Below are 26,427 nucleotides of genomic sequence, written 5' to 3'. Positions count from 1 at the left end.
TCCAGTGCTTTAGGACTTTTGACTTCACCAGCATGTACAAAGTTCTCTTTCTGTATCTTGAACTTAATTTAGCTGCTACATTCGGTCTCATCACATTTCTACCAGACAGAGTTCCCACTCTGCTGTTGTGCAAATAATCTTTGAGCTAAAAAGCAGTCCTTAGCCATGTTCTGTTGAATGAGTTTAAAACTGAAAGTTGTGTCCAGGGAGGTCCTCCTATTCCAATGCAATAGTTTTCAAAAGAAATAGTTATCATGTCAGGTCATTCATCCTGGATATTGGATATTTCTCTCACTATTGGGTTTATTTTTGAAAACATTTTTGAAAAGGCTAAAGCAATTCAAAAGATAACTTTAAAAACTATGAAATCTCTATTTTGAAACTCTAACCCCCCCCCCAACACACATACGCACACACACACAAACGCTCAGCAAATAATTGTAGAGAAATATAACATTCATGAATTGATGTTAGAAACTATTGTGTAAAAAACAAATTTTCTCTCTCGCCCCTTTTGCCTTTCTCGCTTACTCTGTTGTATCATTTTGTCTCACCTCCCCACCATCTTTCGATTTTTGTTCATTTGTTATTCCATCTCATTCAGTATCCACATTTTACTATCTGGATCTTTGTTTCTGTCTGTGTCTCACTGATCACCAGACATCCAGTACATAGGTCGCCAGGCATTAGGAGGTTTGAGCCTGTAATTTAAGTGCATGATTGTTGTTATTCTGGGAGAAATAACCAATACATGAACTGAATCAGGAGATCATAGTGGTTCTTGTCACTTGGCTGTGTAGTTTATAAAGTTATAATCCAGTTAAGCACCAGTAACCTTTCGTTTAAAGTGGGCAAAGTTTGAAATCCCAGATACCCACTAGGAGAATAAAGCTACCAGATTCCATGGTTTTAAACGAAAATTAACTTTACTATACAAAGTCAGAAGAGTAAACAATTTATAATATTTATCTTATACTCTAACATTCAGAATTTACATAAGGTAAATATGAATTAACAGGCAAAATATGGTTGAACGCAGCAAAGTGCACGTTAAATGGCACCAAGACAGATCCTAAAATTTTTCAGCAGCCTGCCCAGATGTCAGCGACTGCTGAGTCACAATTTCTCATTAAAACTCTGTCTCCCACTCAAGGGATTTTAACTCTTAATTTTCAAGGATCTAGCCTCTGAATTCCCACTGCCTCAACAACTCCCACTTCCCAATGGTTCAGTCTCTTTTCCTGAGGCAGTGTTCCAGGGGATTCACAAAGTTGCACTCCCTCTAATTACTGGTATACTTACAACACTATCTCAAACTGTTAGCTTCAAAGCTGGCACTGCCCGGGCTTCTCCAAAATCTAGTCTCCCAGCTGCACTGACCTATAAATGTCTCTCAGGGCTTCTGTGAACCCTAATAGCTCCCAACATTGAGCCAGTGACCATCTGCCTCCTTCACAGCGCCCCAGGACTTCCTAAATGCCTAGAGCAAACTAACAGCTCCCAAGGCTTCTCTGTGAGCTGCAAACCACATGAGGCCCAAACTGCAGCTGTCAGCCCTCTCCCAGCAAATACACGGATAAATTGAAACCAAAGAGTCGTCTTAAGCTCGGCACATCTCCATAACGATATAGCTGTTCAGGGTTCACTGAAAGTTTTTTAACTAATTGAGAACTTTTCCCAAAACAAAATATCTCTCAGAAATGCATTTCTTTGCAAACAGTGTGTCTACAGTTTGCAGCTAAGTAAACGAAACTTGCTTGCGAAGAAGTGCAGTCCAGAGACAACATTTTGTTTTTGGAGTTATATAGAATAGATGGAGCCATAAAAAAGCAGACCAAATGAGGTCCAAACTGCAACCAACAGACCTCTCCCAGCAAAATATTGACTATTGCTGAAAAAAGATAGGTCGACAAAGCTTTTCACCATCTACCCATCAGGACAATTTGCAAGGAAACCAAATGTAAAGGGAAAAACAGTTGGGAAGAACAGCCCCAAATGGCGCATTCTCCTTGACAATGCTTCTACTAACCGGAGTCCAATTGTCAACCAATCAGCACTCTTTTAATGCAGTGTTATTCCCTTTAAATTGGTATTCTTGCAAATCTATCTTGTAAATACAAGACAAGATGCTTCAATAATTTTTTTTCAGCAATATTCAAGTTCTGTAGTACGAAACAACTATAAATTGACTATAAATTAGGCATCAGAATTGCAATGTAAAATAGAACATATAAGCACTCGGATTTTTTTTAACAGCCTTTGCAGTGTAGGTTTAGCCTGGAAATGGAAGTTAAGATTTTTCTCATTATTTGTAGAGAGATGTGAAAGTTGAGTAAAGTGAGGAATGTGCGTCACATTCCTTTCAGTAAACAATTAAAAAACAGGAATGTACAGGACTAAAGAAAATGTCAGAATAGACCATTATTGTGATGTTGCTGAGTGCACTATTGTGATTAGTTACATAACAAAACTAATGGCATATTGCATTTAATGGGTGATATTGAAAATACATCTGTGAGATGTAACATTCAAATTATTCTAATTGTCTCATCCCAGTGCCTAAGAAATATCAGATCTCCTCCAGCTAATTAATTAATGTTAATTGAGGTCTGCCACTGTGGGCTGAATTATATATGTCACCAAAGTCCCTGCCTCTCTCATCTACAGCTAGGAAGTTGGGGGTGGAGCTGAGGAGGGGAAGAACATCTGTTCTGCAGTCATTTAATGGCAATTGATGTTAATAGGTTGGAGGTGGTAAAAGGTAAGGTAAAGTCACCATAGTCCCAGATGATCATAGGCTGCCCTCCCTTTGAGGGGGAAAACTGACTGGTGGTGATGAAACCTGAGGATCACCACACCTCAGGTGAGGGACAAGGTTGAGAAGGCGGGACCTTCACAAATGGGAATTGAACCGTGCTGTTGGTATCGCTGTCTAACCAACTGAACTAAATTGCATTTAATTTTTAAAAATATAAGTTGTACCAAAAGAATGTTGTACTAGGTTGTAGCGAATAGTATATTCATTGGGGGCAAATTACCGGTCCTGTTCGCCACAGACGCACATCCCATGGCCACTAACTCTCGCGAGAGGGCCATAACAGGATTTGCGCTTGGGAAGTCTCAGAATGAAACCTCTGTGGCGTGAACCTGATTTCCATCAATTTAAATAAGCAGACACAGCTTTACGCCAATTCTTCTGGGTTCCCCACATGACATCATATGGGACGGCAGCTGCAATGGTGGTCACTTCAGGGACATGAAGCTCCACATCAGAGAGCTGCTGGCCATTCAGATGGTGGGCATTCATGGTGTGAGCATAAATTTCCCACTTGAGGGCTTCAGTTGGCCCACCAGTGGAAGAATTGCAGTGGAGTCAGGGGTGGGCAGGTAAGTGATAGCAGAACACTTAGACAATATCAATAGGGTTAGACCAAGTCTACATGGATTTATGAAAGGGAAATCATGTTTGATAAACCTACAGGAATTTTTTTGAGGATGTAACCAGTGAAATAATAGAAAAGGGTGAATCAGTGAATGTGATGTGTTTGGATTTTCAGAAAACTGATGAGGTTAATGTGCAAAATGAAAACACATGAGATTGGGGTGTATTGTATTAACATGGATTGAGAATTGCTTAGCAGACAGGAAACAGAGTAGCGAATAATGGGTCTTTTTCAGAGTGGCAGACAATGACTACCAGGGTACCGCAGGGATCAATGGTTGGGCGCCAGCTATATGCAATATATATCAATGATTTGGATGAAGGAGCCAAATGTAATATTTCCAGATTTGCTGATTACATAATAACTGGTGGGAATGAGAGTGGTGAGGAGGATGTTAAGGGACTTCAAGGCAATATAGACAAGTTGAGTGAGTGGGCAAATACATTGGAGATAGCGTATAATGTGGATAAGTGTGACATTATCCATTTTAGTAGGAAAAGCAGAATGGCAGAGAATTATTTAAATGATGATAGAATGGGAAATGTTGATATAAAAAGGGACCTGGGTATCCTTGTACTCCAATCGGTGAAAGCAAACATGCAGGAACAGCAAGCAGTTAGGAAGTCAAATGGTATGTTGGCCTTCATTGCAAGAGGTTTTGAGTAAAGGAACAAGGATGTCTTAATGCAGCTGTACAGGGCTCTTGGTGTGACCATGTCTGGAGTATTGTGTGCAGTTTTGGTCTCCTTGCCTAAGAAAGGATATACTTGCCATGGAGGCATGCAGCGGATGTTCACCAGATTGATTCCTGGGGTGGCAGGATTGTCATAGGACGAGAGATTGGATCGACTAGGCCTGTATTCACTGGAATTTAGAAGAATGAGAGGAGATCTCATTGAACCATATAAAATTTTGGCCGGGCTGGATGCAAGGATGATGTTTCCTCTGGCTGGAGGGCCTAGAACAAGGGGGTCACAATCTCAGAATACAGACTAGGCCATTCAGGACTGAATGAGGAGAAACCTCTTCATTCAGAAGGTGGTGAACCTGTGGAATTCTCTACCGCAGAAGGCTGTGGAGACCAAGTCACAGGATATATTTAAGAAAGAAAGAAATTTCTAGACTCTAAAGGCGTCAAGGGGTATGGGGAGAAAACAGGAGTATAGTGTTGAGATAGAGGATCAGCCATGATCATATTAAGTGGAGGAGTAGGCTCAGAAGACTACAGCCCTATCATGATCCAGTCATGCTCCTATTTCCTAAGATTCCCCAAATAGAAACAATCTTCTATCCTTGCACAAGATGATCTTTGTGCAAAATTAATGGACATAAAGCTGATAAATGTAGCCTTCGAGAAGCTATATTGGAAGTGAAAATGTCACTGATATGATTAGGGAAATACTTTGAGCCTTTATTAAAGAAATGCTAACAAACGAAAAGACAATTATCAGTAATCTAACAATTCATATGTATTCAGTAAAGCTGATATACAGGTGTCAGTGCCATAAAATGACATGTTTATAGGCTGCTCCTATTATATCTCAAATACTTAATGGAACAACAAGAAGGAATCAAAAGGCAGAATTGAAGGCATTACTGCCATGAGACTATTCCACACTATCTGTTTTTTAATATATTCTGAGCTTTGGTCATAAGTCCATTTTTGTTTTGTCGATGGTAGGCCTCAATACTTTGCATGCTGATGGTGTGCTCAAAGGTTTAATAGTTTACAATATAATTGCAGTATTAAGCAGTAATTTACAGCTTATTATTGAAAGCTTTATGGGGAAGCTGCATATTTTTCCAATTTCTTTCTCCTTCTCAATGAAGGTACGGATTCTAGCAGGAATATGGTTCGATAGGTTAACAGCAGCCTTCAAGACCTCACTCGGATAGCTTACTATGCATGAGGTGAACCAGTGAATATCAACCTGACTACTGAGTTGTGAGAAATGATCTTAATGCCTTGCATGAACTTCGTTCTGCCATTGGTCATAGGATAGTGGATCAGGAGTAGGAATCTTGAATCATTTTTTCCTCCTTAGCTTGTGAAATCAGCAGCTGGAATCAGATATGTCAGTGTGGATCTGGTATTAAACCGAGGACTTCCTGGTCTTTATGACCTGGATGCTCTTGTACACTAGGCCCTCAAGGAAACTGCATTTTGAAGTTCAATATTAAGTTCCTTTTGTCTAATGGATTGGCATTTCACATTGAATTGAGTTGACATATATATCACCTGTTGACCTAGTTTTACACACAATATGACCTTAAATAAAGCTCACAAATTTTAAAAAGTCATCCACGTTTTAAAGGATAAAATAAGCCTTACGGTCGTTTTTTTTGAAAGCCCAGAAAAAAAATGTTTTAAGCTTCGAGCCAGAACCTGACAATTGATTAATACATAATACTGTTACCCACAGTATGAAGAAGTGGGGTAGAGACATGCTCAGGGTCTGTGTTGGCTCTATGCTTTGCCAAAATTGTTTGTTTACATGGGAGGCAGGGGAGCGTGTACCGCTGGTAATTAGTGTGGAGGATTATGGTATTTGGCTTATTTGGTGGTCCGCAGTTCAGATGTCAATCCCTGTGATACCGTCCCAGAAACTGGCACATAAAAGGCTGAATCTTCCACTTAGTGCCAAAGTAAACTACGCATCAGCTGCTGTTGGTGCAGCAAGGAGTTGATCAGGCTGCTTGGAACCAGGACAAAATAAATAATGGTAGCATCTTTACACGCAGGTAATTTTGCTCAAGTTTAATAAAAACTAGCACTAGTTTTAACTTCGCTTACCTTAACTTAGCAATAATTCTAAAAAAAAGATTGAGGTCCACACAAAATGTTTGAAAAGGAATCTTAGCTTTTTATTAATTTGTTTACTGGTCAGGATAAGTGGTGGGGTCAAACCTCTCTGTCCAATAGACCCTCCAAGCAAGCACTGACACATTCCTGGGAGACCCAATTCTAAAGTTGAAACTACCCAAAGGAAAATTAGACATTGTAGAAATTATTTTTATAAGTGTGCAATGACAATATGATGCATTAATTGAGAAGGAAAGCTCATGGAAATAAAGGTACCAGGTGTTGCATAGTAACACGGTTGGCTCACTTGTACAGCAAAAATAAAATGATGAAATGCTGTACAGTGGGTCACTTAACCAGTAAGTGGAGCTGTATTAGATAGGTGTTGCTTGCAAATAGTCCAGGATAGGAGAGAGGGAAAATCTTCCAAATGCCTCTGATGATGTCATTACATAATCATGTGACACACTACCCAGAGATGCATTGATCTACAATACAAATCACCAGGACCCACAAGTTATTAGCCTGAATTTTCCAGTTGGTGTTATTTTGTCACCAGTGCCAATTTGTTTTTATGGCACAGTAGGTGGTAAGTGCCAAGCTGCCAAAATCCCAAAGGGAAACTTGAAACAGCTGCCAGAATGGCTTTGCAATTTGTATATTATGAGGTTTTCCAAACTCAAGAAATAACTTCTCAGATCAGTTGTGATGATCTTATATTAAAGTGAAACATTAAGATAAATAAAATAAAAGTTACACTTAAACACAAGAACATCTTGACACAGTTCACAGACCTTTTTAAACCTTTCCGAACTCTGAGCTAAACCTTCCTTTAAATGGCAACAGTCCTAATAGATTTTCTAATCTATAAAATTCCAGTAACTTTATCACACTGTGGTCTGCGGTTCTAAGGGTGTTTTCTGAGGGTGACAGCAAACTGGCTCTCCAGGTCTGGTCTTGTGCACACTATGTTTTTATTGAGACCTTATCAGCCATTACCCCTAACACAATCTTCAGTGTTTTCTTAATCTGTTTTTTTCCTTTAATCTTGTCCTCCATTGTCTTTTACAATCCTTTAGAAGTTCCCTTCCCAGACATGATTCCCCCTTATTTTTTCTTTATGGCCACTATATTTCAAAAGTAAACATACCCTATCTTTCCTTATCTATTTTCAAGCCACCAATTATATGTTCCCTTTTGAAATGAACTTCAAACTACTTCTTTACTTGCCTTCGCACCTTTATTATTGAAGTTTGACTTTTGCAGACTTTCTGTTCCGAATCCTATGAAACCAGTCACACCTCCATATGCTTGCTTTGCAGTATAGACAATATGACAGTGATATTACAAAAGAAGTATTAAAACTCCTTTTTTCCTGCCACTGTTAATTAGATTACTGTTGGCGTTAAAACTAATTCCAGTTTTAATGGGGCTGCTTAATGCTGCACTTGGTCGAGTGCTGCCTTACTATAAGAAGCACAACCATAAGAATTAGGAGCAGGAGTAGGCAATTTAGCCCCTCAAGCTTGCTCTGCCATTTAATACAATCATGGTTGATCTAATCTCAGCCTCAACTCCATTTGCCCATTCACCATAGCCCTTCAAACCCTTACTAATTAAAAATCTGTCCACCTCTTCCTTAAATTTACTCAAAGTCCCGACATCCACCACACTCTGGGGGTAGTGAATTCCACAGACCCATGACCTTTTGAGAGAAGTAATTTCTCCTCATCTCTGTTTTAAATTTGCCACCCCTTATCCTAAAACTATGACCTCTTATTCTAGATTGCCCTACAAAAGGAAACATATTCTCCACATCTGCTCCACATCCACATCTCCCTTATCATCTTGTACACCTACATTAGATCTCTCATTTTTTTAAACTTCAGGGAATATTGGCCTAAGCTGCGCAATCTCTCTTTGTAAAACAAATCCCTCATTTCTGTAATTAATCTAATGAACCTCCTCTGAAAGGCTTCCAATGCAACTGCATCCCTTTGCAGGTAAGGGGACCTAAACTGTATACAATATTCTAAGCGTGGTCTCACTATTGCTTTGTGTAGTAGCAGCAACACTTCACTACTTTAATATTCTATTTCTTTAGTAATAAATGCCAAAATTCCATTTGCTTCCTTATTATATGCTGTGCCCTCATACAAGTCTTCTGTGATTCATGCACGTCGACACCCAGATCTCTCTGCACTAAAGCACTCTGAAATTTCTCTCCATTTAGATCATAATTTGCCTCTGTATTTTTCCTACCAAAATGGATGACCTCACACTTATCCACGTTAAACTCCATCTGCTATGTTTTGCCCCAGTCACTTAACCTATCCATATCCATTTGTAAATTTCTTGTTTCACTATTGCAACTTACTATCCCACCTACTTTAGTGACATCTGCAAATTTGGCTGTGATACCTACTATCCCTGCATCAAAGTCATTAATATAGATTATAAATAGTTGGGGCCCGAGGACCGAACCCTGTCGCACCCCACTAGTTACATCTTGCCAACTTGAAATAGACCCATTTATCCAACTCTCTGCTTTCTGTTGGGTTGCCAATTTGTTATCCAAGCTAATAAATTCCCCCTAATCCCCTGTGAACTAACCTTGTGTGTTAACCTTTTGTGTGACACCTTATTAAATGCCATCTGGAACTCCAGATATACCACATCTACAGAATCACCATTATCCACCTTGCATGTTACATCTTTAAAGAACTCAAGCAAATTAATCAAACATGATTGACCCTTTATAAAACCATGCTGGCTCTGATGGATTGCATTTTGACTTTCTAAATGTCCTGCGTTATTACTTCCTTTATATTGGATTCTCACCGTTTCCCAACAACGGATGTTAAACTAATTAGCCTGTGGTTTCCTACATTTTACCTACCTCCCTTTTTAAATGAGGGTATTATATTAACATTTTCCCAATCTATTGGAATCATTCCTCCGTCCAGAAAATTTTGGAATTTTGTAACCAATGGATCCACTAACCCCCAACACCACTTTCTCTTAAGACCCAGGATGTAGGCCATCAGGCCCTGGGAACTTGCCTGCCTTTGTTCCCAATAGTTTGCTCAGTACGTTTTCCCTAGTGATGATGGTAGTTCTTGTTATGTTGTGGCTGTTATGGCATTGTCAATAGATTTCAGACTTTGTTAGGAACAAAAGGTATTTATTGATGAGAGAAACATAGGTACAGGAGGTTTATGCAGACAAAGGCTCCCCTGGGGCAGAGCCCAGTTCTTATATGCTTACAACATGGTTCCAGAAGTAAAATGCCTGAGACAGAACTCTCTCTCGAGTGTGATCACTCACTCTTGATTCTCATGGCCCCTCAAGTCAGGTGACCCATTTACGTTGTGCTGTTATAGTGACAGACACCACATACACAACAGTTTTAAGTTCCTCCCTTTCTATAACCTCTGCATTTTCTGTTACTATTGGGATGGTACTCACGTCCCTTTGGAAGCTGAGACAAAATATCAATTTAGTGTCTCTGCCATTTCTGCATTCCCCACTATTAACTCCCCATCCTCATCTTCCAAGGGACCAACATTCACTTTAGCGACTTTCTTCCCTTTTATCTACTTATAGAAGCTTTTGTTGTCCTTTATTATATTTTGTGCGAGTTTTCTTTCATAATTTGGCGTTGCTCTTTTTATTACTTTTTAGTGACCCTTTGTTGATCTTTAAAAGCTTCCCAATCTTCCAGTGTGCCACTGGCCTTTTCAAGACAGCATGTCTTAGGTTTTGTCTTTATGTTATCCTTAACGTCCTTGCTTAGCCATGGAAGTCTTTTCCTCCTCTTGCCACCATTCCTTCTCTCTAGAATATATTTTAGTTGGGAGGACTTGAATATTTCCTTAAATATCTACCACTGTTCATCAACTGTCCTATCTTTTAGCCTCCTGCACAGTCCACTAGGGTCAAATCTATCCTTGTGTCAATGTAATTTCCTTTGTTTAACTCTAGAATGCTCGTGTGGGACCCCAGTTTCTCACCCTCAAACTAAATTCGAAATTCTAGCATGCTATGATCACTCTTCCCTAGAGGATCCTTAACTATGAGATCATTTATTAGCCCTACCTCATTACATAATACCAAACCTAGAATAGCTTGCTCCCTGGTTGGTTCCACAACATATTGCTCCAAAAACGAATCCTTGTCTTCTGCAGACCATTGAGTATAAGGATGTTCATGGAATCTCCTTTTCCATTGGTTAATTGTCCACCACCATTTATCACTACACTTGCAGAGTTTTGACTTGCGCCATTGGGTATGGCATCATTTATCTCTAGTGTGCTGCTTTAGCTGTTTAGAATGCATGTAGTCTTGCATTGTGCTTCGCCAGGTTGGCACCTGATTTTAATGCATTCCTGGCGCTACTCCCACCATGCTCTTCTACACTATTGGCTACAACTCAGCCTTCAACACTATTATTGCCACGAAACGCATCTCCAAACTCCGTGGCCTGGGCCTCGGCACCTCCCTCTGCGACTGGATCAAGAACTTCCTAACTCACAGACCACAATCAGTAAGGATAGGCAACAACACTTCCTTCATGATCATCCTCAACACTGGTGCCCCACAAGGCTGTGTTCTCAGCCCCCTACTGTACTTATACACCTATGATTGTGTAGCCAAATTCCCCTCCAACTCGATTTTCAAGTTTGCTGACGACACCACCGTAGTCAATTAGATCTCAAACAATGATGAGATAGAGAATCTGGTGAACTCGTGCAGCAACAATAATCTCTCCCTTAATGTCAACAAAACGAAGGAAATTGTCATCCACTTCAGAAAGCGTAAAGGAGAACATGTCCCTGTCTACATCAATGGGGACGAAGTAGAAAGGGTCGAGAGCTTCAAGCTTTTAGGTGTCCAGATCACCAACAACCTATCCTGGTCCCCCCATACCGACACTATAGCTAAGAAAACCCACCAACGCCTCGACTTTGTCAGAAGACTAAGGAAATTTGGCAGGTCAGCTACGACGCTCACCAAAGTTTACAGATGCACCATAGAAAGCATTCTTTCTGGTTGTATCACAACTTGGTATGGCTCCTGCTCTGCCCAAGACCGCAAGGAACAACAAAAGGTTGTGAATGTAGTCCAACCAATCACATCCTACTACCTCAGCAAAGCAGCCGGCATAATTAAGGACCCCATGCACCCCGGACATTCTCTCTTCCACCTTCTTCCGTCGGGAAAAAGATACAAAAGTCTGAGGTCACATACCAACCGACTCAAGAACAGCTTCTTTCCTGCTGCTGTCAGACTTTAGAATGGACTTACCTTGCATTAAGTTGATCTTCCTCTACACCCTAGCTATGACTATAACACTACATTCTGCACCCTCTCATTTCCTTCTCTGTGAACGGTATGTTTTGTCTGTGTAGCGCAAGAAACAATACTTTTCACTGTACGTTAATACATGTGACAATAATAAATCAAATCAAATCAAAAAATCAAATCACTTTTCATTTCCCCTCCTTATCTATAATCTCCTCCATTCCTACTATTCTCTGAAAACTCGGCATTCTTTCAATTCTGGGCTAGTGCCAAATGTGCCTTAAAATGTTTGGATCCCAGGCTCTGGCATTCCCTCACCAACTTTCATCTCTCTCTCTTTCTTTAAGATGCTTGTTAGAAGCCATTTGACCAACTTGGTCACTCATCCTAATATCTTCATCTTTGACTTTGTGTCAATTTCTTTCTGATGCTCCTGTGACAGTTTAGTCTTTAGAAACACTAAATGAGTGGAAGTTGTTCTTTGAGTCTTCAGTTCCGTGCCAAAGTTGCAAGTTCACGTTCATTTACACAAAGTTCATAGATGTCGGCTAAGAGACCCCTTCCCTTCAGGATTGTTGCAATCAGGGTTGCACCATAAGTGCATAGGATTTTTAAAAATGAATCAGTGACATGAGTGGTGGTGACACTCCCTTGAAATGTATTAAAGATGTACCCAACTGTATGCTATAATAAAGGCTAGGGATGGAAGTAATTACTTTTTAATACAAGGCTTTTAAGGCCTTTATTGAACTGTACATATGCTTCATCTGCATTTTTTTCATGAGAGTGACACGTATGAAAGTTTATGGATTATTCACAGAGGATAATTAGTTGAATGAGCTAATGATGCATGGAACTGTTTTATAGAGCAACCCTTTTATGTCGAATAATTTGGGATGGGCAAAATAAACAAAAACAGAAAATGCTAGAGATACTCAGCAGATCAGGCAACTCTGTGGGGGGAAAAAAAGGAAAAATGTTAATCTTTGAGATATAACTCTTGAACTCTGACAAAGGATTGAAAAGCATGAAAGCTGAGGGCCATGTAAAATGCAATATGCACATGACATGCTCACATCTAAAAGAGAAACACGACTTGCTGTTGAAATTGCAGTGTCCATGGAATTGGCCACAAAAGAAGCTTCCTAAATTGCATTTGGGGGCAAAATACACAAGATGGAAACAGCCAGGAAGAAATCTCTTAAAATGCACACATGCCATGGTTGTGTTCAGGTAGGGCACTCTCCACATGAATATTAGAATAGAGAAAATAAATATAGAAGCTGTGGCAAGAAAGGCCACACAAATAAAGCATGTTGGACACGACAGAATTCTCCAAATCTGAAGGTGTGAAAATGCAAGAACATGTCAAGATCTAAAAAAGTGGTCCACTAAATATCTGATGAAGTCAAAAATTTCCAAGATGATACCGGACTAGAAAAGATCCAAGAACTTAAACTAGGTGTCTTATCCATGCAAATGGATACCCAAATGTTCTATCCAAAGTTAGATGGACAAGAAGTAAAGATGGAAGTAGATACAGGAGCTAGTGTATCACTTCTCCCAGAAAAAGTAGACAATCTAAGGCTTAAAAACTTACCACTAAAACCTTCAAACGTAATCCTACAAATTTATAAGCTGATTTATAGGCTCATAAGATCCCGCCCGAGGCCACCAGAGAATGACAGTCAGGGCAGATGTGGCGGTAACATTCCGGCCATAGTGAGGAGGTAGAAGTGGAACTAGAGAAATTAGTCAAAGATGAAGTGATTGTACCTTTAACAATGAGTGATTGGGCAACCCCAGTTGTCCCAATTAGTATATCTGATGGTTCTGTAAGTATCTATGAGGACATTAATACAATGTAAATCCAGTACTGTGTGTAAACCAGTACTCCTTGCCACTAATCGAGGATCTATTCACTGGGCAGGCTGGTGGTCACCAGTTCAGCAAAATATGCCTCAAACATACCTCCAGATGAGGATGGCTACTGAGTCACAACCACTGCTGATGATTGTTACCCAGAAGGGATTGTTCCAATATAAATTCCTATCATTCGGAATAACATCAGCACCGGCCATATTCCAAAATTCAATGGACCAAATCTTAAGTGGCCACAACGGTGTCCAGTATTATTTGGACGACATTCTAATCACAGCAGAACTGAACAGGAACATTTACACAACTTGGAGGAAATACTGGACTCTAGAGGAGTACAACCTCCGCATGAAGGAAAAGGAATGTGAATTTTTCAAATCATCCATCAATTATCTAGGTCCCATAATAGGCAAGGATGGCCTCCACAAAGAACCTAAGAAAATGACAGCGATCCTAGATGACCCAAGACCACAGAACAGGTCGCAGTTGCGATCATTTTTAGGAATAATCAATTATTATGGAATCTGATTAGTCACATGATGTGCTGTGATGTCACCAGAGGCATTTGCGGTTTTATCTCTCTTCCATATTGGAATTCCATCAGGCAACACCTTGTAAACAAAAGTTGCATTGGTTTGTTTAAGTAACCCACGGTGTGGCACCTCAAATACTTTTTCCTTGTTGTCGAATCGTTCATAGACAATTACTCATACACAACAGCCTCGGATATCACCTTGAGGAATTCCTGCAGCAATGTGCTGGGCTGAGATGTTTTGCCTCTTAAACACAGCCATCTCCCTTTGTGCTGGGTATGGCTTCAACCAGTGGAGAGTTTTCCTCTGATTTCTATTGACTTTGATTTTGTAACGCTCAGTGATGCCACATTGTTAAATGCTGCTTTGATGTCAAGAGCAGTAACTCTCACTTTTCCTCTTGGCCTCTTTCTGTCCATGTTTGGATCAGGGGTGTAATGAGATATGGAGCCAAGTGGCTCTGGCAGAACCCAAACTAAGCGCCGGTAATTAATTTGTTACTGTGTAAGTGCTGCTTGATAGCATTGTCAGTGACACCTCCCATCACTTTACAGATGATGATGAGACAGTAATTGGTTGGTTCAGAATGTTTTGTGGACAGGATACACATGAGCAATTTTCGGCATTGTTGGGTAGATGCTAGTTTTGAAGCTGTTCTGGAAGCGCTTGGTAAAGGGTGCAGATAGTTCTGGAGCACAAGTACTCAGTATTACTGCTGGGATGTCGTCCTGGCCCATAGTCTTTACTGAATTCTGCTCAGCACTTCTTTCAAGAATGAATGACTGATTTGGATTGTGATTGTGTGCAAACCTGTAGGTCATCGAAATAAAGTGATTTTTAAACACTTTTATTTTCCAGATGCTGTTTACAGGGTAGCGTTATTTGCAGTGGAGCGGTCATTGAGAAAGGGGCTGATCTCAAGGATTGTCTGGTGGGAAGTACACAGTGTGTTGATGCCAAATGTAAGTAATTTTGCTAGTATTCATCGTCACTTGTAAATGTGCCGGACTACTGTGATGAAGCACCACTTGTAAATCTTCATTTTAAAAATGACTTTTCTTCCCTCCTATCTGGTCTTTCCATAACCAAAATCGGAGCCGGATGATCTGTTTCTAGGCCTGGGGTAGCACAGGTTTTCCTATAACTCCAATTATGGCGACACTGATGAGATTTTGATTTGATTTATTATTGTCACATGTAAGTGAAAAGTGTTGTTTCTTGCGTGCTATACTGGGAAAGCATGTCATTCATAGAGTACCTAAGGGAGATGGAAAGGAGAGGATGCAGAATGTAGTGTTACAGTCATAGCTAGAGTGTAGAGAAAGATTAACTTAATACAAGGTAGCCAAAAGAGAAAATTCTGAAAAAACTCAGCCGGTCTGGCAGCATCTGTAAGGAGAGAAAAGAGCTGACGTTTCGTGTCCAGATGACCCTTTGTCAAAGCTCAGCTCAGCTGGACTCGAAACGTCAGCTCTTTTCTCTCCTTACAGATGCTGCCAGACCTGCTGAGATTTTCCAGCATTTTCTCTTTTGGTTTCAGGTTGCATGCATCCACATTAATTTGCTTCTATTTAATATATGGTAGGTCCATTCAAAAGTCTGACGGCACCAGGGAAGAAGCTATTCTTGAGTCGGTTAATACGTGGCCTCAGACTTTTGTATCTTTTTCCCGATGGAAGAAGGCGGAAGAGTGTATGTCCGGGGTGCGTTGTTGAGCTTGAAAGTTTTCTTTTGAGCTGCTTTTATTAAAATTTTACATTCTCCTCCCAGTGATATTTCTCTCAGCTCTCTTTGTAGCATTAAGTTTCTTTTCAGCTGAAGGCAAATGTTGACTCTTGCTTCAAACTGTTGTGTTACACAAACGCTCTGCATAAGTTAAAAGTAGCTTTAATAATTAAACTTGTGAAGTGTTACTCGAAAAATTAAAATGTTCTGTAGGTTGTGTAACATTAAGACTTGAAAATATATTCACCCGTACATTTTTTTTTGAAGTGCGCTCCCTCCCAATAGCCATGTTCTATCGCTAAGGACCTGATACCAATTCTCTGCCAATGCAACTGCTTGAGTGAACCGTGGCTAGTTTTTCCTCTTCTCCGCTCGATAGCAAAGTGCCTCGCCTCCATACGGCAATTTGCTCACTGCCCTCACCGAGATCAAACATTCAGTCATTTGTTTTTTTAAGTTTAACTTAAATAGTGTACTAAATGTTTTGATATTGCTTTCTTTCCCAGAGCTGGTTGCCAAAGAATGGGGCTTGACATCCTGCCAACTGTCAAATATGTATCTCTTTGTTGCAAGGTTAATGGTGCAATTAAAATGTTGAGTTATTCTATTGCATGTTTACCACATAGCCTACTAAGTTGCAAATGACATTACCAATGCATAAACACAGTTTAGTTTAATTGAAATGTGTTGCATTTTATTATACAAATAATTACAATTTAAAGACAATATTCAGAGCTTTATTGTTTCAAACATCCTTTATTAGCTTAAACACTGCAGTATAAAACATTTTCAGGACATTAACTTTTTCAGTTAAACATTTGGTTTACAATAAATACATTTGAAAGCTGGCAGAGTTGCCATTATCACATTCTCCAGGCAGCCCGAAGAACGCTAAAATTTCTCTCTTGCACGCTTCTCGCTCTCAATTCCCTTGCCCTGTACTCCTTTTTATAGAAACTCTAGGAGAGAAAAATGCAAAGTTTTAGACAGGTGCAATGCAAGGAAGGATAAGTCTCTTTCATTCTTGCAGCTTTTAAGACCATCAAGTTCACAACTCCGGCAGCAAAATTGTAAAATGATTAAAAGAACTGCAAATAAAATTTGAATCTCCCAAGAGGCAGATGAGAGAGGGGAACCAAAAGAGAAAATGCTGGAAAATCTCAGCAGGTCTGGCAGCATCTTAAGGAGAGAAAAGAGCTGATGTTTCGAGTCCCGATGACCCTTTGTCAAAGCTAAAAGGCATAGAAAGTGGGAGATGTTTATACTACAGGGTGAGGGAATGAAAAATGAATCATAGCCACAGAAACAAGGGGAAAGGCTGTTAATGGCAGTCCATAGAGAGAATTGAAGGTGTAAATGGCCAAACGGCCGAGAAGCTGAAATCAGAGAGTAAGCTGTGACAGATGAAGATGTGTGTGTGTGGGGGGGGGGGGGGTAAATGGAGAAAAGGGGGGAGAAAAGGTAAGGAAAGAGGGATAAAATATGGGGAAAGAGTGGGGAGGGGAAGAAAAATAAAGAAAGACAATAAAGAAGTAAAAGGTAAAGAATAGTTAAAAATTGAGAGAGGAGAATTTGGAATATGTGTCTAACCATCTCAAATAAATGGTTATGCAGCAACAGTGGGCAGAAACATAGGAACAGTTTTCCTTCCTTCCCCAATCGTATTTGATGGTGGAAGAATAAAAATGAGGAAAGATTAACGGAGTAATGAAAAATTGTCCTTTTCAAAATTGAACACATTGAACAGTATGATACATGAATTATAGGTATAGTTTACCATTTAAATTATTTAGCAGAAACCAATATTGAATGTAATTATTAGCCAAAAAAAATTGGGTAAATTATGATTTTTATTTCTGACAATGTTTTGGTTATCTTTTTGCCTCATAAGTCAACCTGCAACAGTACTTCTTGCAGGAATGAGTTTCTTGGTGGTCTTGGCCCAGGAACTAACCTTTTACACTGAAAGCTATCACAGGCAGCGGCAATTTATCTTTGAGCTTGCAAGCAGATTTCTCTTCCTCCCCACCCCAAGTACAGGGAAGTTGGCTTTACACTAAGCTTTCTGTTGTCCTGACATTTGAATTTCATACAAAAGGGTCATTGTCCTGAGTCAGCGCGATCCATCGCGAGATGAGCTTAACATCTGTCAGGAACAGTGTCCGTTCTGGCAAAAGCTACAAGGCCTTTATCCTCTACAGGGTCGAACAACAGGATTTCAGGCTGACTTAGTGACTTTTACAAGGGGATTTTCTTGTAAAACAGTGCATTTTTTTATTAATGATTTACAATACTTCATAGGATAGTGGAGGAGCAGTTCTGCATAAATAAATTTTCCTAAAGGAAGTAGTATTTTTATTTTTTATATATATGTGGTGTTTTTCTTTGGCTTGCAAAGACCCAAGTTTATTGTTTGAATGGTCTTACATTCAGGAAGTACATACCTCTGCAGGCCAACAAAATGATTGCATTGCAATGAATAAATTTGGTCAAGTACCTGGATTTAATACTGAAGATTAAATGATTTTTTTCCCTGTAAAGGTAAAACTTAGACTTGTACACATTGTGATAATATCAACAGTTCCTCAACCATTTAAACCAAAACAACTCTTAATATTATTCAACAGCTCAACTAAAGTTGAATTATTTCTAGGTTTCTGCTACGGTGTACCTTCCTCCTGCCTTTCAATTATTAATTCACAGTAGCACCATTTACACCTGAAAGAAAAGAATTATAAATCATTAACTGAGTCATGATCAATTAGGAAATACCTTTACTCTCGAAGTTGATTGAGGATATAACAGATTGGCATGGCAGGTTAAATTTGAAAGACTGATAATGGGTGAGCTCCCATCAAGGGTGAACTCACCAGTCCGATAAATTCCATGCATTTTTAATTAATGCTTTTTGATGGTCATTCGCCCTTGAAGGAGAAATAAGCAATATAAATTCCTTTTGTTAAATGGTTACTGAAAGAGTGATTTTGAGCGAAGTTTGAGAACAATGACACCTGCAAAGCGGGCTAAGTGTCATTTGTTGTTTTGAATATTTATTTCATGCTTTAAAATAATTTGTATAAAATAAAAATGAAGACGTCATAAAATTTCAACTGATATGAAATGATTAAGATCATAATTGCCCCATGAACAAAACTGTTTCCATTTACTGCAGCATAGAAAAGCAGTTGTTAAAGTCAATGATCCTTTTTAAAAGGTGTCACCTTCAAAAACTCAAACAGTATCTACTATGAATTATAAAGGTTTACATTTATATGGTACCTTTTGCAATCATGGGTGACCTAAAACACTTTGCAGCTAATTAAGTACTTTAGCAATATCATCACTGTTGTAATGGATGGTCGAACCATGGCAGCCAATTTGCACACAGGAAGGTCCCACTAGGAGCAATAGGATAATGGTCAGATAGTCTTTTTTTAAAGACGGTGTTAGTTGAGAGATGAATGTTGGCCAGAACATGGCTCTTGTTCGAAATAGTGCCATAAGATCTTTTGCATTTACCTATTTAGCATGTCATCCAAATGGCAGGACTTGTGATAGTGCAGCACCGGAATGTAATTTTCACATATTTATTTCTGTTAATTTTAACCACTTGTTTTGGCACACTGTTCTGTGATTTACAGATAAGTATATCAGTTCATGGACCTTTACTATTTTGATGTGTGAAAACACATTACAGATCGATATCAAACATGTTAATAATCTCACAGAAAATGCTGGAAAATGAAGCATCTGTGGAGAGAGAATAGAGCCAATGTTTCGAGTCTGGATGACCCTTTGTCTGATTCCAGCATCCAGTATTTTGCTTTTATGTTAATCATCTCACTTTGGTTTTCAATGTGCTACGGTTATTCACAGCTTAATAATCAATTAAAATCCATTTTTAAAATAAAACGAGAAAATCACAGCAAGTTAATCTGCATCAGAAAGGGGAAAAATTTACATTTTGCCACTTTTTTTATTATTTTAAATGCTGATTGGCCTCATGTTTACAAGTTCTTCCCTACAAATTCCACTGAGAATGGGGAAATTAACAAAAGAGCAAGGAAATTATTTTACATTTTTTAAATTTTCCAGTGAAATTGCATTGCACTGTTTACAGTTGTTTGAATATGATAGCATAAATAAAGTTAATTTGTGACATTTGAATAGCTTCGTTACTGAAGTTTATTGTTTGGTATCACTGTGATTGAGCTGAAATCATACAAAACTCTCTAGCGCACGGGGAAAATATTTTCCTTAGATTTATCAATAGAGGACTAAGAATGCCCATTTTTATACTTTTCAACAAAGCAATTCTGACATCAGGTCCCTGCCAGTGTAATTTTCATCCTCTAATATAGGAATAAATACTGTACACACATACCACAATGATCATTGCTACTCTTGGTCACAGAATAATTCTTGGCTTTTTTTTTCATTCATGGGATAAGGGTGTCGCGGGCTGGCCAACGTTTATTGCCCATCCCTAGTTGCCCTTGGGAAGGTGATGCTGAGCTGTCACCTTCAATCGCTGCAGTCTTTGTGCTGTGGGTTGGCCCACAATGCTGTTAGGGAGGGAATTCCAGGATTTTGACCCAGCAACTGTGAAGGAACTACGACATATTTCCAAGCCAGGACGGTGAGTGGCTTGGAGAGGAACTTGCAGGTGATGGTGTTCCCATGTATCTGCTGCCCTTGTCCTACTAGGTGGAAGTGGTCGTGGATTTGGAAGGTGCTGCCTAAGGATTTTTGGTGAATTGCTGCAGTGCATCTTGTAGATAGTACACACTGCTGCTACTGAGCGTCAATGGAGGGAGAGGATGTTTGTAGATGTGGTGCCAATCAAGCGGGCTGCTTTGTCCTGGATGGTGTCAAGCTTCTTGAGTGTTGTTGGAGCTCTAGGTATCAGGAGTTGGAGCCCAAATGGCTGAAAAGTATGTTTGAAATGGAGTTAAAATAAATAATTCTCAAAGGAAGCCCCTGGCTAAATATTTTACCAAGAAAAGGAAGGTGTCCAATAAAAATGTTAAAACTCCCACATCAAATATGACATTCCAGCCTTTGCATCCGCAATGTGTTTTATTAATTACTCATTAATTATCAATGTTCATATAACAGTCCATGTGTGTTCAGCTTTCAGCTATTGATGTGATTTGATTTAACTTGGAAATAAACAATTAGACCATTCTTAGTAGGATATTGAGTTGGTAAACCATTACATTAAAAATGTACTACCTTGTATCATGTCTTCAACCAGTAACTGTAGAGGTGAAGTTTCAGCTCAGTACAAGGGTTACCACTTATCGTTAATATTATTATATAAAACGTTTGCTGGTTGAAATTTTCCTCCTGCTCAATGTTTCTTCCTTGTTCTTGCAGCAAAACATGTGAATGAAGTGATAGTAGGCAATGATCGCTTGATGGAGATATAGTTTGCTGGTGTTCTGGAACATCTGTAGCTGTTGTTCACCTGGACATCATCAGACATGGAACAGCTTCCATGGATCATCGCAAGGCATGTTAAATGCTGAATAGGACTGGGCATTAGGTTTGAATTGACTGCGTTCCTTTACAAGCAAGTTTCTGTCGTCTAAGATGTTGATTAATATTAAAGCCATTTCCTTGACTTCTAAAAGATGGTGTTTTTTTTTTAGTGAATGTGACAAAACTGCCTGTTAATAAATGGCTCACTGACCCCCCAGTTCATACAGCATCTAATTAAGATTAGTGAGAATGATAGCTGGCAGATATGTTCCTTTTTAAAGAAAAATACTTGTATGAAAATCCTACTTTTAAAATAACCCCAAACATTCGGAGTATTAAAAAATAATTATTGGAGTTTTGTGCACTGATAACTTTGAGAAGGTAGTTGACATGACAGAGATTCTCATCCTTTGAAGTTGTGTTGTTCTCTGATTCATATGAGTGCAAAATCGTTAAAGTCTTGCGGGGCGATCAGCAGGAATTAAGTCAGGGCTCATGTTAATGTGCTTTGCTGTAGAATGATTGGAGATGTATTTGCATCTGCTCCTGGAGAAGAAGGCATTAAACAGAAGCAAAGTATGTACAGAGGAAAAGAAAATTCACAGGTAAATTATCTGATGGTCTTTCAAATGGCATTCAGCATTTGGTTAAGATGTGAAAGGGGGTTCAGAAATCTAACTTCCTGTCAGCTACTTAATGTCAAGTAGTAAGTGGGGGGGCGTAGGGTTCAGTGAATCAAGAAAATTACATTACATTCAGGGCGGCACGATGGCACAGTGGTTAGCATTGCTGCCTCCCTGCACCAGGCACCCGGGTTCAATTCCCAGCTTGGGTCACTGTCTGTGCGGAGCATGTTCTTCCTGTGTCTGCGTGGGTTTCCTCCGGGTGCTCTGGTTTCCTCCCACAAGTCCAAAAGCTGTGTTGGTTAGGTACATTGGCCATGCTAAATTCTCCCTCTGTACCTGAACAGGCGCCAGAGCGTGGCGACTAAGGGATTTTCACAGTAATTTCATTGCAGTGTTAATGTAAATGTACTTGTGACACTAATAAATAAATTTTAACTAGAAAGCAAAACCAGTGGGGCTAGAACTGTGTAGAGTTCTGGTCACCCTATTATAGAAAGGATATTATTAAACTAGAAAGAATGCAGAAAAGATTTACTCGGATGCTACCGGGACTTGATGGTCTGAGTCATAAGGAGAGGCTGGAAAGACTGGGACTTTTTCCCTGGAGCGTAGTAGACTTAGGGGTCATCTTATAGAGGTCTATAAAATAATGAGGGGCATAGATAAGGTAGAGGAGCAACATCTTTTCCCAAAGGTAGGGGAGTCTAAAACTAGAGGGCATAGGTTTAGGATGCGAGGGGGGAGCAAAACGGTCCAGGAGGCAATTTTTTCACTGAGGGTGGTGAGTATCTGGAATGAGCTGCCAGAGACAGCAGTGGAGGCGGGTACAATTTTGTCTTTTAAAAAGCATTCAGACTGTTACTTGGGTAAGATAGATATGGAGGGATATGGGCCAAATGTGAATAATTGGGACTAGCTTAGTGATAAAAATAGGGCGGCATGGACAAGTAGGGCCGAAGGGTCTGTTTCCATGCTGTAAACCTCTTTGACTCTCAAAATGTAAACCTGAGTGAAGCAACATGACCTGAGGTGGAACTCCGGACTTCTGCACAAATAGTGCTGCTCCACATCCATTTGCCAGGAATATGCTTAGCAGGGTGCGGGGGTGGGTGGGGGGATGGATTTGGTCTCTTCGCAACCTAGACACTATAATTGTAAAGATTTCCCATTACCAAATCTACCTAGGTGTCCGTGGGACCTTTCCTACTGCATGGCAATCAAGTTTGAATAAGACAGTGCTGCTTTGTGAATTCGAACAATCTGGTAAAGATGCTTAATTGTTAAGCCTGTTGGTCGTCTTCCAGTTTTTACTCCTGTTAACATTTCATGTATGAAAATGAGTGATGGTTCAGTAAAAGCTTTGTAACTGCCATTTAGCACATTACCAAATATTTATCCATATTATAATTTATTTAATATCTCAGACAAAATTCAGATATATGTTTTCTTTATTTGAATGGGCTACTTCAAGTAAATGGAGAAAATAGCTTCTTCTAAAGAAGGCAATTAAATTTTAACCTATTGCTCATCACGAGTCCTGACAGTACAGATTTATAAGGTTCCTACAGCTTGTCTGTATTTATCTCAATAAAAAAAAGATCTGTTTACAGCTTGGTGTTTGCTTTGATTTGTAATATATACAGTTTATGGAACATCCCAAGGACACATTACAAAATATTTTTTATATAAGCATAATGTTGGTCCACATAAGTAATCCTGCCAAAATCGCAGTGACGGCAACTGAAGCTACCAACCAATTCAATGAAAATTTATATCTTAGAATTGTGCACAGCATGAGTAGGATTTTATCCCTCTGAAGATGAAATAATCTCATGGTTTTGAACCTTTCACTCAAAAATTACTAGCCATTATCTAATCAAGGACTTCAGATGTTGTATTGAGAAAATTACGAATAGCTATTTGTAAACCCTTTGGATCAAAACAAAAGTAATTTATAAAGCTTAATCTGAACTACCCAAATGGCCCACCCATTCTCCTGGCTGAGTCTTGAATCATGTACAATCCCCAAAATGAGAAAGCGTTTGCACTTGCTTTGGAATAGCCCAAGATGTTGCAATTATGACATCTTTTGATGACAGAATGCAAGTGTTGCACAGTGGTCTTTCACAACACACTCCAATAGATTCTTGAAGATGGTGGCCGGAATGTTACCGCCCTGCCCGCTACAGGAATCGGAGCAGGCGAGGGTGGGCAATGGGAAGGTCTGTTGACCTCGGGTGGGATTTTACAGTTTCAGGATGAGTGAGGCCGTAAAATCCTGCTCAGTATTTGAAGAAAAGAAGCAAGTACTTGTTACATGCACAAATGGAAGTATTACTGAAAAATGAGACATTCTGTTGAAGCTTTTCATCTTGCACTCATCAGGACAGATGCAAGGATGCCAAATTTCAAAAGGGAGCAAAAATTTCTACTGCCTGAGAAAAGGCTGACGAGTTGGCATGTCTACTTTGGTCAAGGTGTTGCCATGGAGAATGCACCAGGGCAGTGGCTTTCAACCAGTAGTGCTGTGAGAAGCGTGCAATTGTGGCACAGCTGGCCCAGACCCCAACTTTTTTTTCCTCTGTCAATTCCCGAAGGCTCGGCTCCTGCTCCAATGGCACTATAGCAGCTATAGCTATCGGTATTAACCAATTTACACAAGCAACAACTCTTAACCAGGCGGAACGGGACGGAGAGAAAGAAAGCAGAGCTGAAGAATGCCATATTACTCCAGAGCTTCAGACTGCAGAAGTCCATATTGGTGATTTGGGAATGGGAGCTGCCAAAGGAAAGGCAGAATGGGCTTTAGCTACCATGGCCTTTTGAGGAATGTGTGGGTGGCATGGAGCCCTCAAGATTTTGCTTTTGTGGAATTTGAAGACCCCAGAGATGCAGAGGATGCTATGTGTCCTATATGATGCTATATGCTGGGCGGCACAGGGATTAGCACTGCTACCTCACAGGGCCAGAGACCCTGGTTCGATTCCCAGCTTGGGTCACTGTGCGGAGTTTGCATGTTCTCCCGGTGTTTACGTGGGTTTCCTCCCATAGTCCATAAGACATGCTAGTTAGGTGGATTGGTCATGCTAAAGTTTAAAGTTTATTTATTGGTCACAAGTCGGCTTACATTAACACTGCAAAGAAGTTACTGTGCAAATCCCCGAGTTGCCACACTTCGGCGACACGGGTACACTGAGCAAGAATTTAGCATAGCCAATCCAATTCTCCCTCAGTGTACCCGAACAGGTGCCGGACTGTGACGACTAGGGGATTTTCACAGTACCTTCAGTGCAGTGTTAATGTCAGCCTACTTATGACGCTAATGTGTGCAATGGAAGGCCGGACTGAGAGAGGAGATGCAGGCAGCAGTTTCAACATCAGTGGCTGCATTTGAGGCTTTTTAAAAAAATTACCATTTTCTGTTGAGGGGTAAAACAATTTTTTTTTTGCTTTTAAAAGAAAAGTGATGCCAGAAATAAGGAGCAACCTAGAATAATAAGAGGCTGGTGATTTGGGTCTGACTCTTGATATGGACAAATTCAGGGCGTATGTGGAATGATTGTGGGGTTTCCTTGCTTCTGCATTCTCTTTTATTTCTGGCACTGTGGATTATAGAATCCTACAGTGCAGAAGGAGGCCATTCAGCCCATCGGGTCTGCACCGACCATAATTCCATGCAGACCCTTTCCCATAACCCCATGCATTTACCCTAGCTAGTCCCCCTGATTCTAAAGGACAATTCAGCATGGCCAATCCACCTAACCCGCACATCTTTGGAGTGTGGGAGGAAACCGGAGCACTCAGAGGAAACCCACGCAGACAGGGGGAGAACGTGCGAACTCCACACAGACCCAAGCCAGGAATCGAACCCGGGTCCCTGGCGCTGTGCCACCGTGCCACCCTATTACACACATATTTTACACCTTTTAAAACATTTGCTTCAAATCATCCTGAGACGCTCAAGAGTTACAATCCTACATGTTAAAACAGGAGCCGTGTACCTCATAAATATTTATGGGGAAATCATTTGTCATCTTAAAGCTGCCAGAATCAGAAAAAAACCATTAAGGGAGCTGAAAGCATTCAAGGGGCCCAATTTAATATCATTGATTTGTGCCAGTTAATTTTGGTTGTGATTCACCTGAGCTTTTGTTGGTAGATACAAAATGCCAACTGATAACAGAGCGGACAGGTTCTACACAATCACATTTGCAGAACATGTCCAGAGCTAGAATGAGCTCAGAATGTCCCCTGAACCACTTAGCATTTTTAGAGCCGCCACTTTAAAAATCTTTCAGGAGAGCTTGATTGACTAATTAAACCCACAGGCCCCTAACATCCCGCAGCTCTGAAAACGATGAATGACATCCGACGTGTTAACAGTGGAAGGAAAATTAAATGCAATTTATTTTTGTACTAAATGCAAAGTACTGCAATACTGGACATCTACAATAGAAACAGAAAATACTGGACGGCCAGACAGCATTTATGGAGATGGAGAAGCAGAGGGGGTGATTCTCCCAGCCCACTGCATTGCTCTAGCAGTGCAACAGGTTGGGAGACATCAACGGGGGCTGTTTTGTGGACTTCCCGTCACGGCCTCCGCGAGTCTCCGAGACCAACATTTATAG

At 40.0% G+C, this 26,427-nt stretch overlaps 1 protein-coding gene across 5 annotated transcripts in view; it reads left to right on the top strand.

Moving 5' to 3' along the window:
- Window positions 1-23,404, top strand: part of eif2b3 (eukaryotic translation initiation factor 2B, subunit 3 gamma) — a 117,030-nt gene extending 93,626 nt beyond the window's left edge. For all 5 annotated transcript variants that reach the window (XM_078218690.1, XM_078218693.1, XM_078218692.1 and 2 more), the window contains exons 11-12: window positions 14,820-14,923; window positions 21,066-23,404. In XM_078218690.1, the coding sequence (XP_078074816.1) occupies window positions 14,820-14,923; window positions 21,066-21,118 (157 nt within the window). In that variant the 3' untranslated portion in view covers window positions 21,119-23,404. The remainder of the gene's footprint in view (window positions 1-14,819; window positions 14,924-21,065) is intronic.
- The last annotated feature ends 3,023 nt before the right edge of the window (window positions 23,405-26,427 follow it).

This window comes from Mustelus asterias, chromosome 8 (genome assembly GCF_964213995.1).
Source record: "Mustelus asterias chromosome 8, sMusAst1.hap1.1, whole genome shotgun sequence".
In the NCBI taxonomy this organism is placed as follows: Eukaryota; Metazoa; Chordata; class Chondrichthyes; order Carcharhiniformes; family Triakidae; genus Mustelus; species Mustelus asterias.
Note: the sequence above shows the minus strand (reverse complement) of the source record. Positions and strands in the feature narration are given on the sequence as shown.